This window comes from Mchenga conophoros, linkage group LG20 (assembly GCF_057382185.1).
Source record: "Mchenga conophoros isolate Kocher_MC1m ecotype Shallow Benthic linkage group LG20, M_conophoros_male_GT1.1, whole genome shotgun sequence".
In the NCBI taxonomy this organism is placed as follows: Eukaryota; Metazoa; Chordata; class Actinopteri; order Cichliformes; family Cichlidae; genus Mchenga; species Mchenga conophoros.
The window spans coordinates 12,662,129-12,681,264 of NC_140545.1; the positions used below are offsets into that span (position 1 = coordinate 12,662,129).

The 19,136-nt window shown below is 40.4% G+C and overlaps 1 protein-coding gene across 2 annotated transcripts in view; it reads left to right on the top strand.

Annotated features, from left to right (window-relative positions):
• hdac7a (histone deacetylase 7a) overlaps positions 1–19,136 on the top strand; it is a 57,737-nt gene that overhangs the window by 11,618 nt on the left and 26,983 nt on the right. Inside the window, exons 1-2 of one of the 2 annotated variants that reach the window (XM_085260077.1) lie at positions 1,560–5,139; positions 6,247–6,315. Coding sequence is in view for 1 of the 2 variants with exons in the window: in XM_085260076.1 (XP_085116202.1) it covers positions 6,247–6,315 (69 nt within the window). In the remaining variant the exon portion in view is untranslated. Of the gene's footprint in view, positions 1–1,559; positions 5,140–6,246; positions 6,316–19,136 lie in introns of those variants that run through there. The other variant, XM_085260076.1, reaches the window with a different exon arrangement.

Below are 19,136 nucleotides of genomic sequence, written 5' to 3' on the forward strand. Positions count from 1 at the left end.
GGTGGGGTATTGGCAGTTTCTGGTATAACTCAGAATGCAGGCTCTGAGCTTAAATTTGTGAAGAAATGCATTTCTTCTGTGTGCTCAGTTTGGTGGAACTTTAAAAAGCATGTCTGAAGGTTTCTGTCTTTATATCATGATTAGAAACTGATGATCACCAGACTAAGGCAGACTCAAACATGGTGGGGGGAAGCATTTTCAGTATGTTACACATATATAATTTTAGCTGCTTAAATTACTAGCAAAGAGAATTCTGAAATGAAAATATGTAAACGCACACAAACACATGGCTGTGTGCATACATCTATGTCCGCAATATTCACAAAAATAAAATCCCAGTGCTTTTCCTACCAAATATTTTCCAGCCTTATTATTTTTATCCTCTTTGTTCTTGTGTTTACACAGCCCCACTAAAGATAATACATCTTTTCCTCCCCGTCTGCCCCTCCTCCTCCTCCTCTTATTACCCTCCCTCTTCTGCATCTTCCCATCTCCCTCTTTCCGTCTTCATCTGGATACCTTTCTTTGCTTCCTCCTCCTTGGCTTTTCTTCATTCCCATCATCCTCTTCTGTTTTCTCTCCCTCAGCTCCTTCCCTCTTCTCATGCAGCATTCCTCACATTCTTGTTGGCTTCATAAGGGGAAGGACCCCGCTGGCAGACCAAGGCCAAACATTATTACAGTGCTCCCAGCCTCTCTCTCTGTCGCTCTCTCCGTTTCTCTCATCCTATCTGTCTTATTTTTTTCCCCTCGCTTATCTCCTAAACCACACTGCTCAGGTCCTCTTATCCTCTTCCTGACTTTCCTTTAACTTTTTAATCCCTTCCCTTCAACATTCACTCCTTTATTCGTTTTCTCTTAAGCCTCCACTAATTCCATTTTACTGATAGTATCTGTAAGCTCGGACTTTAACTATGTTAAACCAGTTTACTGAGACTGCTGTCTCTCATAATTAGTGGAAATAAGGGTCATACCATTCCCTCTTACGCACAACAGACTCATTTGTGTTTATACCAGAGCATGTGCTGTTTTTTAACGACACACTGTCTGCACATGGTAGATCAAGTATCAGACACAGATGCTCACAGCAAAGGCTCCCCCAAGTTACCCAACGCACACATACACACAGACAGACATCCACTTTACCTGTAAAGTAGATGACATTTAAAGCATCCTAAATGAATTTAATCAGTTGCCTTTTATTTTGTGAGGACTCCAGTTTAGTTTTGCACATTCTTTATTTTTTTATTGTTGTTTTTGTGAAGAATCACTTCTTGTGTCAAATGTTGTTGCTTTAGCAGTAGCACATCCCTGCAGGTGGGAGGCAACTTTGTAGCACACATTTGACCACATCCTGCCCCATATACTAAACTGACAAAAAAAAGAGCCGTACGTCAAACTTTTCTATGTCATTTCAAATTAATTTACATCTTAAAGGATGACTGATCATGTTTCTAAAAAAAAAAAAACCTGATGTGCATTGCATCATTTTTCTGCACTGTCTTCATAGCTGTGTTATCCCCTGTTGTATCTTAAGAAGATAACATGGATTATTTGATTTCTTACAAAAGCGTTAATACATGCGATGAGTTTTACAAAAATGTGAAATCATTTTGATTTGAAAATCTCAGGAATCAAAGCATAGCACACTGAAATAGACGCCAGTTCCTATTATTGTTTGTGAAAAATACCAAGTGACCAATGCTGGACAGAGTGTGTATGCATATGTATCTATTCCTCTCTCCCTGTGGGCGGTTGCCTGCTGCGCTGCTTTTCTGTCACCCTGTGGTTTGGTTATTTTCAGCTCGAAACCGGATGTGATTCAGACTGCATGCTAGATTGTGTAATTGAATGGACTAACCACATACACACACACACACACTTTTTGAACGCGCACAATCGCATAAACGATGCAAACACAAACACACAGGACACAACCCTCTCTCACACACACCGTTATATCGTTAGATACACCCACACACTGAGGGTTTCTGGGAACAGTGCTGGGTTCCCCCCGTTCAAAGAGCCACCCGAGGGTGAGCGAGCGGACGATGAAGCACCACCAGCAGCAGACAGAGCGCTCGTTTCTTGGTTTCAATATTGGTCTTAAACATCAGTTGTTGACCTGGCTTACGCTGAGATCGGAAAAAGGATAAAACGCTTGCACACGCTCGTGCTCTGTGGAAACAAAAAGGACGGTTAAAAGTGGGGAAAAACATTGTGAAGTGCTTGTGAAACTTATTATAAATGTCAGTTTCTGACTCAAAAAAAAAAAAATTTAAACGGTACTCTACAGATGGTGCTGAATTAAGAAGAGTGAGAAAAACAGGGAGTAGATAGCGTCTCCAAGCACCTCCGCCATGCATGAAGACATTCCCTGCGGCCTTATTTAAAAATAATAATAATAATAATTCAAACTAATTTCTAGCAGTTTGGTGTATTAGTTTATGTTTTAAAATGTCTTCTAAATGTGAATGTTTGACAGGAAGTTCTGGGAGGAAGTTTGTTTTGCAGGTACAAACAGAGGTTTGATTTTTATGGTGCTACCCTGGAGAAATTACAGATTTGCAAATTATTGTAGAAAAGGGCCAGAGAGGTTTACTGAATCATGCAGACCACAGTGGAGTGGTTGTGACGCGAGGATGTGTGCGATTCACTGTCAGTGGCCTCTACCAGAAAACTGCCTCTTGATTCTAGGAAGACTTTGGGCTATAAGATTTGACAAGGCAATGTTCCTGCGTCACGCAGGCTTCCACAGCAGCGTGTTGTACTGCAAGTGTGTGCGCTTGAAAACTGACAGGATGCTCTACTTCCTTGGTGGTCTGAAAATGTCAAGAAAAAAATGTGTATCTGCACATGTGAACATTGCACAGAACTTAGTGTCTTTAATCTCTGAAAAAAAAAAAGTAGTCTGCATTACCGCAGGAGAGAATTACAAACATTCAGTCCTTCGTTATTATGAGGGAAAATAAAGATAGCTAGACATCGAGAGCATCTATTTGGATAGTTTTACCCTGATTTTAACTGTTTCAACTGTAAAAGTCTATTATGACTCAACTTTGTTAAGGATTATGTCAGCCTGCTTTATTTACTGCCACATCCCTTGTTTAACCGTAACTGCTCTTAATTACCCCCGTTTTCTTTTGATATTAGCAGTATCTGCTGTATCAAGGCAAGGTGTGCACCGATTACAGTGGAGTTATTTTTACTGTTATGCCTGTAATACTTAAAAGTTCATCAAAAACAGCTGACAAATGATGACTGAAAGCAAAGTTCTTCGTGAAAATTAAGCATTTTAAAGAGAGGATTATGGATAAAGTCTTTTCCCATAAATAGCAGGACTGATCACGTCAAGCCACCAGCAACCATGATCTCTCTTTCTGCACAACATACTTGAAAGCACAATAGGAAGCTTGTTCACACTTAATACTCAATTAGCGTGAACAAGCTATTGAAAAACTACACAAAATGTCCATGTTTCTACATGACTGCATTTTCTTTCATAACAGACTTCCTGCTTGCTCTACCACACGAGTGAATCGGGTGCAGTTTTAAACACACAGATTTACATTCTTCACGTACAGGAGCAAGTAAAGTCATTTGTATTTGTAGAATCGAGACTACAGTATATGGCATTGGTAATTTGGCACATAGAAACTATCTGAGACATTTTTTATGAGGGCCCCTTTAAACAGCCTTACTTTGTTTTTCCTGCTGTTCTTTGGGACAGCAATGAATGTTATTCAGCTTCAGCTCCAACTGCAGATTAATTTCCAAAGATTAATGTAAAGTTATTTCCTGCGCTCCCACAGTTCAGTTTTGTTAGGAAATATCTCTAATACTTACCTTTGTGATTCTATATAATACTGTGATAGTGGTCTATATAAGTTATTTAGGAAACAAATCTGAAATAGCTTCATAACTGAGCACTGCAGGCAGGAAATCAGAATTACAAAGGAAACCAAACCAGGTTCAAAAATTGTTTTTGTTTCCTGAGAAAATACTTGCAGCTTTTATGGTTTTGTGCAGAAACTCACACAGACTCGAGTTTTAATGTGCACCCAAACAAGCTAATTTGTTCGGTGCTATAATGGTTTTCATTGCACATTAGCTCAATGGTGTATGACTGTAATCAGAGATTTTCTTGTCCACACCTACACCACAGACAGACAAAGTTAATGGAGTGGGGGGTATGAGGCGTTTGAAAACGCTATTCAACAGTATGTAATTTACTGTAAGTACAAGCTCAGGAATCAAGATGCAGGACAACTATTTATATTCACTGTACTATAAATAAAGTGAGCGCTAAGAAAGGTATTGCACAGCAGATCTGTGCAAGTCAGTGCTGTAGTGATGGAAGTTCCATTTTGACCAACATCTGTCTCATCTTGGAGGGTCACATGTTGCCGTATCCTGACATGAATAACACTGTGTGGGTTGTTTGTTGTTTTGGAAACATTTAAGCATTTATGACAAATAGTAAATGTTCGCAAAAAGAGCCTAATTTTGTTTTGGTTTTTTTTCTGGGGGCCTCCAAAAGAACCCTGGAGATCCCAGAGCCGAGTCACTCTGCTTGCTGCTGGAAGTTCTTGACAGCAGATGGAGCCACAGAGAGGGAGCTATTATTTTATGTGGCACAAAATCCCCATCTTATTTGTAAGAAAAAGTAATAAAAAAAAGAAAAAAAAAGAAAAGAAAAAGAAATAAAGTTAAGAACGCCATACAAGTTACGAGCAGTCAAACGCGGAGCGTGCACTTAAAGGGAGTGAGTCGGTGCGGGAAAACAATAGTCAAGAAGGTCCTGTGTGAAGTCAAGGCTATTTTTGGTGGGGCCCGCCTCGCCTGCTATTTCTGTCAGCAGGAGAGCGAAGGGGAGGGAGCAGGGCTTCGAGGGGGCCGGACTTACTTCTCTGTAACTTGCCTCCGATAAGTTCCTGTTTCGGCTCCTCAGTCAGTACAGGCTTCACTGACAATACCAGCGGACCTCTCCATCTCGCTTCCATCACGTTCCGTCAGCTTTTTGGCTCTTTTTACTTGTTCAACGTTTCAAAAACAGACTCCGATACAAGTTGGATTATCTTCAAGTGTGACTGGACGCTTTGAAGGGGCGGTTAGGTGTAAACGGGCTCCAGTTTACAAGGTAGGCAAGCGCTGGTGGTGACACGGTCCGAGCAGCTGAAAGTTTGATAAATGTTCTTAAATTTCGGGCTGTTTTGAGTCGGGCTTTCGACTCGTCGGGCAGGTGCAGTATGGCGTTAAGCTACGTGCGCAGGTGCACTCTTTTAATTGCTCGCGAGCGCTTGGAAAAGTGTCACGCGCGCGCATCTTTGACGAAAACTTAAAAAAAAAAAATTTGGTACTTTTCTCGAGCTTTAATTTATTTCATTAGTCTTTTGTACATATATGTTACATAAAGTCACCATCAACTCCAACAGTCGTTTTAAAACATGATTTGCATTACAGCTCAAGTCATTATGAAGCAAGAAAGTGACTTTAAAGCAAAGTGCCGTTGACAAGCTGTAAATCACGTAAATAATGTCTGCCTTCCTAAACAGAGTAAGGAGTGCTTTGTTGAAACTGCCGGAGGTGTGTTAACCACAAACCTACGTTTCTTATCAGTCATTTCTTAAGATAAGATTCAAATATTATTTACTTTTGGCCCCAGTGAGGTTGAGCAGATGTCGGCCAGCATCACAGTTTAGCAGCAGCACCTCCGCAACCCAGTTTAAAGTGCAGGTGCACTGTTCGCGTACTTTTCTACGACTGGGATTATCGTGTGTGTGTGTGTGTGTGTGTGTGTGTGTGTGTGTGTGTGTGTGTGTGTGTGTGTGTGAGAGAGAGAGAGAGAGTGTGTGTGCGCGCGCGCGTGCTTGCGTGGTACAGCCCAGACCACCACACACTTTTCTCATCTTTTCTATCCACATGTGGGTCAAAATAGTGCACTAGACCTGTGGTTGATACATCACATGAGCAGCTCACATTGTGCCAAGTGCCAGCACATGGCAGTGGTGAAATCTATTAACACACACCTGCAAGAAACGTTGTCACCTCTCTCTTTAAGGCTGGTATTAAAACTGCTTTGTTTATTGTGACATTTTTAGGAAAGGTTCAGAGGTGAAAGCTGCCAGTTATCAACTGTGTTTGTTTTTTTGTTGTTGTTGTTGTTGTTGTTGTTTTGTTCATTGTTGTTAGATATTGTGAATATGAGCTCCAGTTCAGTGATATACTTTTGTCTTTGTCCCCACAGATGGAATCGGCACCTCTGGGAACATCGTAAAGACTGACAGACAGGACAGCGTACTTCCCACAGTGGCAGGTTAGACCTTAAACCTCTGCTGAAAATGTTCAGAATGCAGTTCTGATTTAATAAGTAGTTGGGTTTTTTGGTAATATTTTACTTGAACCTCTTAAAGTTAGGCAAAAGCCATTAGCGCTGAAACGCTCTTGTGGAAAAAGATGCTGCTGCTCTCCAGGCAGTCCCTGCTCACGACTACATCTTGTTTTCTTTACATCATTTTCTTTTTAACATGTGCGCGCGCACACACACACACACACACACACACACACACACACACACACACAGTGTATGCAATTTGGGTGACAGCAGTTTTTCCACAATGATCTAAGCTGCAGTAAAAGTAGAGAACAGGTGCTGGCCTAGTTGGAAAGACGCAGCCTCCTCGGCTGTGTTTTTCATGTGGGTTTAGAAGTTAGTTTTGCTGCAGGTCATGCAGAAGTTTAATTGAACATGCGTCACGCAGTCCTACAAAAATGTGTGAATGTAAATTTACCACATGAGCTATTTATTGTTTAGTAAACGTCCAATAGCATCCGGTTTTAGTTAGTTTCCTACTAAAACAAAAGACTTAGTTCTGTGTTCGAATTAATATTAGGAAATCACTGGTACCAGTGTATAGTACAGTAGAGGGATTCACTTCACTTTTTTATATTTTCACTTCCAGGATTGTGTAAGAGTCATCAGTAAGGATTCTGACGGTCATTCTTCTTGGCACAAAAGCTTCTCACATAAACATCTGGAGATATCAAAACATATTTCCTCCTAATTATGGCTGATTGCAACTGTTTCTTTCACAATGTGGTCATGGTTAGATAATGAAAATGTTCGCTCTGACTACTAGTGTGATGCAGGACGTGAACTTAGGTTAACCCTTTAGCACTCATTTCAAGATGCCACCATCTTTCCAGTAAAATAAGAGCTGGCTTGTTACTTTTCTTTGTAATCGTGTCAAATTTTCAACAATTTTCAGCAACCCTTCCTGTCATGTATTCATCTGTTGTGCCTCTCTTTAACAAAAAGCCTAGTTGATGCTTTTGTTCTTAAACCTGAGCTCAAAAAGTATTTGATCTGCTGCTCCAAGCATCAGAAACAAGTGACCCAGGCTGGCACTTTTAGTCCTGCATTTTTAGTTTAGATTAGCATTCTCTGCTGTGAAGCATGCCTGTGTGATCACGCTGTGTAGGATTACAATGCATGACTCTCTGAATGAAAGCCGGCTCTCGCTGTGCCAGGCTCTGCTGACTGCATGCTAACCAAGGACCCACTATGGGCTTTGTGTGTCTGCGTGCATGTCTCTGGAAAAAAAACTAAACAAAAAAAACCCCATTGAGGTCATGGCCGTAACTGCAGAGTCTGGTTACATGCGTGTTGTCCACACAGGGCAACTGGCACTGGCTCTCTATCCTTTGTCTTCCTCTCTCTAATTTCTCCATCTCAAACATGCACACCTCGCTTTAAATCATTTGGCCTGTGGAGTGCATTGCCCTTACGCCAGACGTCTGAAGTCGGAGATTGGTTAGCGATCTAAGGTGGCGGCGGTCTGCGCCAGATGTGCATAACATGTGAAACCACCATTTTAAAAGCCTCTGGAGCTCAAACAGCCCTTTAAACTACACAGAGTGCTATAATAGACCTGCAGGGTTACGTCCCACTTGTCCTGCTGTATCTGTAATAGCCTTGAACCCTAATTTTCCACATACGTGAAACAGAAAACACGCAGAAGTGCTGTTCACTTAAAGAATAGCTTGTAATACTTGGCTCCTGTAGCAGTTACCAGAAGTGAGAGCATACAGGTATAATGATGATTTCGGACAAGTTTCACAATGGCTTTCAAAAGCTATGTCTATTAATAAAAAGACCTTCACCTCATATTCAACTTCTTCCTCCAGCAGCCTTTTCCTCTACACGCCCTAGAAATGAAAAAAGACACAACTCTTAATCCTGCAAACAGAGATATTTCAAAATAGTTCCGTTTTTTTTTGTTTGTTTGTTTTTTTGTTTTTTTGATTGACCATAGTAATGTTATTTTTCAATAATTGTTTTCCTAATAAGGAGTGAAAAAACTGCCTTTTTCAGGGCTGTCAGTGAAATCAACAAAAATTCCTTACAAATTTCTTCATAGAAAATACGACTTATTGCAGTTTGCATGTGTACTCTGCTCATTTTCTCAGGCCTTTACTCTATGGATCGCTAAATGGAGTAACTCCAACAGTCATGCAGTGGAGATCACATATCCTAGTTGTGGTTTCCAGCCACATTGGTCAGCTGATCTGGGCACTGTGTTTCTTTTAGTTACCGGTTCCTGTTGAATTAAAGACTCAACTGGAGGAAAGTTGATAAGCAACAATCAATCAATCATTACCTCTAATGCTGGTAATCGTTCTCACTTATTTGTATATCTAAGTAACATGATTCCTATTGAAACATTTAATCAGCAGGTTTAGCCTTTTATTGAGTTGATATATCACTAGAAGACTGTAATGTTGCAGCTGCTAGACTGTTTATTTAGAGCTTAATTGTGCTCCTTCTTGAATTTCCAGTTTGCGCTTTGGCACCCAAATAGCATTAGGTCATTCATCCTCTGCAGCTGCAAATTCAAAAACGTACTGACATTTTGTACTAATGAACAACATATACATTAAGGTGATTTTGAACTCTAATACCCGTTAAAGCCAAATGGGAGTGCAGACACAAGCTGTTCAGTAGTCGAGGTAGTAATGGTTGTAACAGTAGACGGCGTTGGAGGTTTGGCGGCTATTTTTGACCTGCTGAACAAATGGCTCAATTGTCCTGCCTCGAGGTGCATGAAATCACTTGATATGTCAGGGGTAATGTTATATAATACTCTCCAAGGGGGGCTCACAGGACTGTGTTTGTGTGTGGTGCAGTTGTCTACTTTTTATTTCATTTTAGAGCGTGTGTGTGTGAGTTTTTCTGTGTCTGTGTGACAGGCTGCACATATTTAAAGTATTTTCTTGCAAGGGGACTGAGAGACTGTAAGAGTGTGCGCTGTGGCTTGAGGTAAGAGTGTCCTCAACATTTTATTACTGTGTCAAATCAATTCACATTGCATTAACCTTTGAGCTAAAATCTTTTTGCTGTGGTCTGCTGGGTAACTGGTCTCTTATTGGCCTCCAGCCTCACTCTGATACCTCCCCCTCCCATTTCTCTCTCACTTCCATGCACACAGCCGTGTACATGCCGAGGCACGTAATTCGGATTAAATTTACTGAAGTCAATGGAATTCTTTCTTCTAAGGATTTATTCCTGTGGCATTCAGGGTATAAAAAATCCCGAAACACTCAATTTTCACCTCAGTTACAGCAACTGTGCCAGACGAGAAGCCCTGGATCTAAATCTGTTTCTGAGTTCCAAACTTTAAGGAAGCTGGGGTTGTTCCCGTTTCCCACTATTGGTGAGAAACAAATACACGGAAAGTAAGATGTCCTAGCTTTAATTAGTATCCTCTTCTTTTTTTGTTTTATCTTTCCCTCACCACCAGTGGCTGGGTTTTGCTGGAGATTTCTTCCTGGTAAAAGGGAGTTTTTTCTTCCCACTGTTGCCTAGTGATTGTTTCTAGGGGATCATCTGATTGTTGGTGTTTTCTCCAGCTACTGTAGGCTCTTCACCTTGCAGTATAAAGCACCTTGAGGTGACTGTTGTTATGATTTGGTTCTATATACATGAACTTTCATTGAAATAAACTTGAATCAAAGGACACATTTTACTATTTGTGTACCATTTATTTTAAAGCTAATTTGCTTTTGTTTATACAATTAATACTTAAGTCACCGATCCTAAAATATTCAGGATCAGTGACCTTGTCTTTGTTCTTTTTTCTTTGAAATGGTTAGTTGCTGACTAAACATTACATATGTAGAAATAAAAATCAAGAACATTCATGTAACAGCCCTGAACAAAAAATAAATTTAGATGTTAACTGAAGCATTAAAGTTCTTTGGAGATACAGGTCCATCATTAATGCTAATCATCTTGCTCATAGATAATAAGTTAGCCTGATTCCTGATACTGTAGAAGCCACATATCAGTCACAAGTTCTCCGAACCAGATGATACCGTCTGACCTAAACAGCTCAACCAAGTCATGATTCAGCTCACACCGACTGATGCTGACCTCGGATCAGATGGCTTGTTGTAGGTGCGGATGTAATAGGATCTGACCGGACTCCTGACTTTACATGTGACTCCGTGTGTGTGTGTGTGTGTGTGTGTGTGTGTCTTGATTATCTTCAGTGACGTTTACAGCTTCAGGCTGATTTCTTTGTAATTGAATAGGAGAACTACACGATACAGGTTTATACAATGCCCATCTGTGATCAGTGTGTCTGTCTGGGTGTGTGTTTCAGTATATGTAAGACAAGTTTCTGTGAGACACCCCTTTTCACCGAGGATGATGAAAACAAATAGTACTGCAACAGAGGTGAGAAGAGCTGCTGTGTAGTTTGAAATCTCCAGTAAACTAAAACCCGACACGTACAGGAGTTTTGGGCCCGAGGCAGATGCCTATTTTTAGAGAGTAAAACATTCCGATATTGAAGGGTAAAGTGAGGTTGTGCTGGAATTGCATTGAAAGGGGAAAACAATGGTGTTGCTGTTTGTTGACTTTCCAGAAATGTATTTCCCGAACTAGTTAGCAACTTAGGGCAAAGATGCCACTTGACTCCATACCACCATTTGCTCAGCTGTGATGCTTGCAGCTACATGTCCTGCAGGAAGTGCTGAGAGCCAGAGCTGCTCTGTGGCAAAAAGTATGGGATGGCTTTCTGCATTATGTAGTGACGTTTTTATATTGCACACCATAGACGTTACTGCTGTTATGTCTGTCATACCATCCAACAGCCAAAGAGGCAGGCGTCACATGTTACCAATCTCACAAAAATGAGTACAAAATCATCTACAAGTATTAGCTTTTTTTTCTTTTTTCTTTTTTTTTTTGTCCAATGGGCAGAACAAACATCTGTTTATTTAAAGAAATCAAATGAAACCAGAAAATTTCCACATTTGATCTACTAAAATTAGAAAAAACAAAACAAAGAGACTTTCTTTTAAAAATATGATCAACCCTTGATTACCAAACAATTTCTCTTTTTGAACATCATCAACTTAATGTTTGGCCTCCATCTTTGTGTACGATTGAGAATGGAATTGGGTTTTTCCAGAATCAATGTTTTTTTTTCCTTTGTTAGATACGCGCATGTGTGTTTGTGTGTTCATCCCTAACCAGAGTGCAGAGCATGTGCAGGAATGTTAATGCCTTCTTCCTTTGTTATCTGTGCAGACGGCAGAGTGTGATGGTGCATATTCATGAAGCTGCTTTCCTGGAACATGTTAACTACTCCCATGAAATGAAGAGATTTAAATTTAAGAGAAGCAGATAGAGTAGAGCGATACTGTAGATTCTCTCTCTTCTCATTTTGTTTCTTTTCAGTTTTTTCCCAAATCCTATTTCACACATGTACTTTATTGTAGTTCATTAATGTTTTGCAGTTGCAACAGGCACCAAAGCTGGGTGCTCTGGCAGTCAGCCACTCCAGCATGTTATCACCGTTCCAAAAAATCTCCATGTGAACAGGTCACGCAGTCAAGCTTTGCATCTTGAAACCTGTTATAAAACAAGTAGAGGGGGAAACCAAAGTTGCGCCGATGTACACAGCATTTCAGCAGCGTTCATCAAGTAATTAAATTGGGAGTCTTTCTTTATCCTTCAGGAACGCTCATCAAACTTGTTTACGCTGAACTGGATGTTGATGTAAGTTTTGTCCGATTTTGCTGAGTTAAGTCAAACTACGTCTTCCATGCAAGACGGGCTGAGGCTTCAGCCAGATAAGCAGATATATTGTGTTGTTCTTATCAGCCAAAGGCCTTTGCTGCAGATTGTAGCCACCAATCTCACTACCACAGGCTTTTTTCCCCCCAGATATGGCAACAGCCACAGGCTATCAGCATATCAGTCACCACTGTCATTTTGATGACTCACTGTTTTCACTTACAACCAGCAATATTAGTTTATTTTAAATAATCGTGCTTACAGTATCACACAATATTTGAGAGAAGAGATATGAGCAAGACACTTAAGGCATTATTATTTATTTCCCTTACCTGGCTCTGTGTTTAAGAAATGTGTGAATTCTGTGTTTTGTTTTTTTTCCCCTTTTCTTCTGGCTTTTTATGGTGTGTGTGTGTGTGTGTGTGTGTGTGTGTGTGTGTGTGTGTGTGTGTGTGTGTGTGAAACGTGTATTATAAAAGATAAAGAGGGAGATCCCGTCGAGTGTGGGTTTTTTGTTTTTTTTTGTTTTTTGTTGGGAAATGTGAAGAATGTGTTTGATGTGAAGGACAGCAGGAGTGTGAAGGAGAAAAGGAAAATGTATACAGATGTGCAACAGAACTGAAGTTGGATTGATCTCTAAAGTAGAGTTTGTGAAGATTAGTGCAATGAATTCTTAAAATTCTGTGAGAAATTACAGAAAAAAATGATTTAAAAAAAAAAAAAAAAAGCAATTTGCTGTTCTCATACTGTAAATGCAGATGGCATTGAGGGGAAAAATACTGGCCACAGTTGAGTAATCATTCAGGCTGCAAGGGAGTGTCATCCATTTATAGTTCACAACAGTTTGTGTTGGTGTGATGTAGGAACACTAAAACAGCAGTATAATGGCAATCAAACAGTTATTGTAGTGTAAAGTTGATATTTTATACCACATATTGCTGTGTTGGTTTTTTTTTGTTTTGTTTTGGGTTTTTTTTATAGTAGAGAAACTGTAAAATAGCAGCTTAAAGACTAGAAATGCAGCTGCCGGTACTTTACTGTAATTTTACAGGAAATGTTATTCCTGTGTGGCTCAGCACACAACTTTTAAATGTAATCGTATTTTTTCGATGGTGAATAGTTTCCTCATGTTACACTGGGAACAGGAACATGCCCAACACAACCAGTGCTGCTTTTGGAAGGTGAGCAGCTGTATTTCATCAGCTGGAGAAGTGCCATTCAGCAAATAAACGGTCCTATTCCTGTCAAAGAAGGAACTCAGTTTCTTAAGTCTCCACATTACCCCAGTCTCGGAGTATAAGGATTTATTTCTTTTTCGTTTGTTTCATAGTTTAACCTCTGGTCTCCTGAAAAGTATGACACAAGGAAAAACCAAAGTGCCTGTATTGAGCAATGAAGGTGTCCGATGTCATACAAACAAAAACTCAAAGAATCTGAGTTCGTGCAACACAAAGAGAACCTTTCCTCACCTGTGTTATGATTAACATGTTGCAATACCAACTTGGGCCTTAAGAACATTTGTCAGTCAGTCATAGTACTCATTTCCCAAGTTACAGTTCTTCTGTTTGTTGCAAAACAAAGCAAACACAAAAAGTATCACTTTCCCCGTGCTAGAAGAGTGTTTGGAGTAATATCTTAACCGACAGTATGTAAAACAGCAATGGGGAAAAATGGCAGACGATCTGGTGTCTTTTAATGTGTCACTGAGCTAGTGTGTGGCATTCAGCGGAATACAGGAAACGGAGATAATGTGGCTCTCTGAACCACGTCTGTGTCGACTGTTATTTGTCAAACAGGAGAGCACACCTGGTGTCACCTCTGTGACAGACGGAGGCATTCAGATGAGTGAGTTGTTTCCACCTTCAAGCAAATTATAATACTGGGTTAAGATAATTTAAAAAAAAAAAAAAAAAACCCCAAAGTGACAGAGATGCACTCTGTCAGAGTTTTTCTATCTGTGTGACCTGTATGTGAGTTATGTAAATGGGTGTATTGCTGGTATGCTGAGCTGGTGGAATCCCAAAGCACCTGTTTAGATGAATTGGAACAGGATGTAATGACTTAGATTCCTCACACGATGTTCATAAATCTCCTGATGGAAAAAGTGAAATGAGACAAATTTTAAAAACGTGTAATTAAAAATAAAGTGGCTTTTGTTTCAAATACCTTGCCCTTGACTCAGATTTGGAAATACTCGGTAATGACTCTGTTATGTCCTTAACTTTAAAACTGTTTCCATCTTCACTGTGATTCAGGAGGTGGAGCTCTTTCTGTCTGTTTGTCGAAGTCCCTTTTTCTAAAGACTGTCCCAGATGTATCATCATGTGAATGTAAAAGAAAGAATTACCATGTGTGTGGTATAAGAAAAATGCCATGTGGCAGATTAGGATACTGAAATATATAAATTCAGTCAGGTTTAGGGCTAATTGGCGAACATTAAAACACAATATTGCTATGGTGAAAGTGGTAAACGCTGTAGCTGTATAACGTCATTGTAACTGTTGTTAGCTTGTGGTTGGTCCTGTCGAAGCTGCTAGTATAGTTTATTTGTAGACTTATTATTTCAGTGGCAGCTGGCTCTTATCTTATTTTTGGAAAAAAAATATAAAAATTGTGATGTTGCATAAACACGCTGATTACAGAGGCAATGAAAACTTCATTTTTGAACGATCAATAAATTATTCATCAGGCTGGTTTTTGTTTATATAAATAGAAGTCAAACCTCACACACTGAACCATCCCATCTCATTTTAATCCCACGCCAACTGTACGGGGGCTGGCAAACAGGATTCTTAGGTAACCTGCAATCTAAGTATTAAAGCGGGAAGAAAATCATGAATTATTTATTGATTTATTACAAAGTAGTTATGTATTGAGCTTGGCAAATGTTTTGGAGGAGGGTGAAACGAATCCAAGTGTGGATTTTTCCTGTCGTTCTCACATGAAGGCCTGCAGCCAGATATCTTTCAGAGGCTTGTGGATGATTTAGGTGCCTCTGGTGTCCTCACTTAACACTCGGTGATGTTTTCACTTCAGAGGGTCGTCCTCATTTTTGCTGTAACACATGCATACGGACACACACACTTGCATACACATAGCAGAGGGTAGTTCCTAAACTTGTTGACAGCCACACACACTAGCATTTACACTTGGATACTCCAACTATGCACCAGCAGAGCGAGATCATAAATATAGAAATATTTTGGCGACAGTTGTAGGCAGGGAGGCCCACACCCATACACGCGCACTTGTGCACACACGCACACACAAACCACAGTCTGGCCAGCTGCTCTGGGAAGACGAGGTTTTGAATGGGAGTGACAGCTGTGGATTCCTCTGGATGAAGGAGGGAGAAAGGGAGATAGTAGATAGGAAATGTGAGCAAGGAAGGGGGATCAGTTGCTGAAGGAATGAGCGAGTGAGAAGAAGTGGTGGAAAAGGAGAGCGGGAATGACAAAGAAAAACACAGATGAATGAAAACCCGTGGGGTGCATCAGAATTCCTTTTTCCTCAACGAACTCCCTGCAAATTGAACCGCACTCTATGGAGCAGAGTAATATCAAAGCTGATCAATATAACCTACCCATGGCCCTAAAAAGTATCCTAGTATCAATATGTGTCTCATTTTAAAATAAATGTATTATTTCAGGTTTGAAAAAGATTAAATAATGAGATGTAAACATGTCCTGGCAGCAGTTAACTTTTTGATGTAGCACACAGTTGAGTTGGTACTCTTAGAGAGAACAAAGAAACACAGAGCGTTCCCAGAGTAAAGAGCATGTGATTCTAACTGTCAGTACCAGACTATTTATAAAGATCCTGTGTTGCACAAGGCTGATTTAGCAACTTCGTGGATTTTTCTTTTTTTGTGAATACACCCCCATGTCTTGTGCTTTTTACTCTGTTTGATTAGCTGTTACTATTGTTGCTCTGTACTAAATGCTAAATGACAAAATCTGTATTTGCAATAGGTTTTCTGAGTCCCTCCCCCAGTGACTTGGATCTTTCCTTGTAAGACGCTTCGTAAGAACCTAAAAGTCAAGATGAACAAATCATTCTTCTTTTCTTCCTTTCCAAAAATGGAAAAGAAGAAAAAATTAACAGTGTAATCAGGTGTCGCCATGGCCGACAGACAAAACAAACAGCTCCACCTGTGGAAACCAGGAAGGAATTGAACAATCCATTGAAAAAGATGTCGAATTGCTGTGACCAGTTTGCCCCATAGTGGCACTTCTCCCCCGCAAAAAAAAAAGTTATAGTAAGCTTTACAGCTGAGATTTTTTTTTTTTTTAATATGCTGTTTAAAAAATTTGTTTTAGTCATTCCTGTAACATGTGTTTTGTTAACATGTACTGACAACAGTGGAAAAAATTTCTTGCACCACTCCTGCTTCCTAAAAATTAGCTGAGATAATGTCCTAAAAAGCCAAAGTATTCCTTGAGTAGTGGAAAAACTAAATGTCCTGGTCAAGTAGCACTGCAAAGTTCTTGAACTCTTTAAGCTGTGTCTGAGCCTATTTAGTACTACAAACAATTGAAATGGATGAAACACAACTTATCTGGGCTGTCAATAGCTGACTTAGTAGTTTTCCATGTGCCTATAACGTGTGTGTTCATTACATTAGTCTGTTGCCTTCAGGGCCAGTGTTAGTCATTAATCTGAGTCGTTAATGGATGTCAGACTCTCGGCTCATCGTGAACAGAAATGGCGATTTGAACCGATCGGGCGATAGTGTCCGACAAAGAGGCCTTCAGAGAAAGCAGTGTTATTCTAATGAGAAACTTTCCAGCTGTAGGGCTCAAGGGCACTGTGGCAGCGTCAGCGTCACAACAACAGCAGGGGGAGGAGGAGAGGGGAGGAAATGGGAGTCTAAACTGAGCTCTTAAACAGGAAGCCACCCTGGTTCTCTCATTGTTGTGTTTTTATAGACTCGACTTCCTGCTGACATGACCGCCCCCGTTACCATGGTTGCAATCCATGTTGTTTATGGGATGGACTTCAAAGATCCCCTGGTGGCAAGACACTAACGGTCACTGCTGTGTCAAGAGTGTGATGCGGAAAATGTGTAGTGTGTTTGTGGGGCTGAAATATGCTTTTAGTTGTACAGAGGTGTGCGCTCGTGAGGATTTAGAACGCTTCCTTTAGTGTTACTACAGATGTGAGTTATCACTTAATTTATGTAGTTCAGATTTTATTTGTTATACTTACTATACTAATTATGATATTCTTAGGACTGTTTTGCTCCAGGTGAGTGAGGGAGTGTGAGCAAAATGATGAAATGAACAGTCTGGTGTCAGAGAGATTCGCCAAATAGAGGCAGAGAGAGGGAGGGAGGAAAGAAAGAGGAGTTAAAGAAAAAAAAAAAGAGGATGTGGCCGACAGTAAAAGATGACTGGAGGGGAGTGGAGCTCTCTGTCTAATTATAGATCCTGCTGTGAGTTGGCTGAGGCAGAAGTGCTACTGGGGCTTTCACATTGCCGGATATTTACAAGACAAACACGGGTATGTGCCACTGACTTTTTTATTGTTACTTCCATGTGTGTACTTGTGCATGCGACAGTTTGGTTTTTTTTTAAGAGAGAGTACGGTGAGGGAAAACTTGTACGAAATTCACTGGATACCGCGCACTAGAACCCTGCTGTGATGTGTGCGTCTGAGAGTGTGATGACTGACCTCAATCAGCCCAGCTTGTGTATTAAAGAGAGCGGTGCAGAAAGTTAAAGAGCTTCTTTCTTGCGTTGTTTAATTCTCAGCCCTGTGTCTCACTTTTCTTTGATACTGCACTACTGTGCTTCGACAGTTACTACTAAACTTTTTTTAACAGCGGCAGCACAGTTTGTGTGTGTGTGTGTGTGTGTGTGTGTGTGTGTGTGTGTGTGTTCTTGCTGATCTCACACACAGCAGCACTGGATGTTTATGGAAACTCGTTGAGGACTTGGGAAACTGGACCCTCAGTGCATTATACATCAACCTTCTTCTATTACACACACACACACGTATACTGACATAACCACACACTTGCAGTCCCATCTGTTTGTTACACACACACACATGCACACACACCTTTTATACACTTAAATGGTTTTGGGATGACTGCTCTGGTTGTTTGCACGTGCCAGCGGTTCCTGTGAGGGAATGGTGGCAATATTAATCGAATGAAATCAATCAACATGTGAGATTTTTAGCGTTTACTTCAACTTCCATGTGCCCGCAATACTATGCAGTAAAACCTGCCTTTGACATAGTTTTCTGCTGCTATTATCGATGGATGGTTCTGGTTGAGTCAGCAACATAGAGGAAGGTTTAAAATGCACTTCCAGCATAAAGTTCAGATTTTTGGTTTGGCAAATAAGGAAGTGAGAAGTAGTAGAATTTCAGGAATATACGTTGCACGAGTGTGCAATTTAGCATCGAGGGAATTTCTAGTAGTAGCCTAGTATAGATCAAAAGTCACGCTGCTAAGTGCTGTCATTTGCCAGATTTACATTGCATCAGAAAATGGTGACATAAAGTTTCATAAAGCCACTTCTATTTGTGTCAACATGTGGCTTCAAGAGCTGACCATTTCTCATCCTGCTTCCGATAACTGCTGCAGTGTGTTATTTTAGTTTAGTTTTTGCAGATTATAAGAAGCTGCTTACTTAAGAAGAGCCAGGCTTAAACCCCATGGGTCTGATCGTGCATTTGTTTGCTTTGGATGAAACTGGAACTGTTTTCCTTGGCAAAGCGCTCCAAAGACATGCTGCAGGCTTGGATCAGGAATTCTATGGAGCAAGTATTCACGCGCACATCCTCAAATACCATCACACTAAGCGCACAATGGTTTGACAGGTGTTCAGAGTGTGTGCGCGATCATATTTGACTCCACATTATAAACACAGGTGGATTCTTCTATTACATAAGCTTGAAAAAGCACTGTAATAACATGGATGAATGCCGTCTCAGGCTTAAAGAGAAAGACTCGAAAATCGGAGTCAAAAGGCAGCCTTCTTTCAGATTTGATTTGATTTGATCTCTGAATGTCGTTGAACCTCTGTTAACTGTGCTTATTC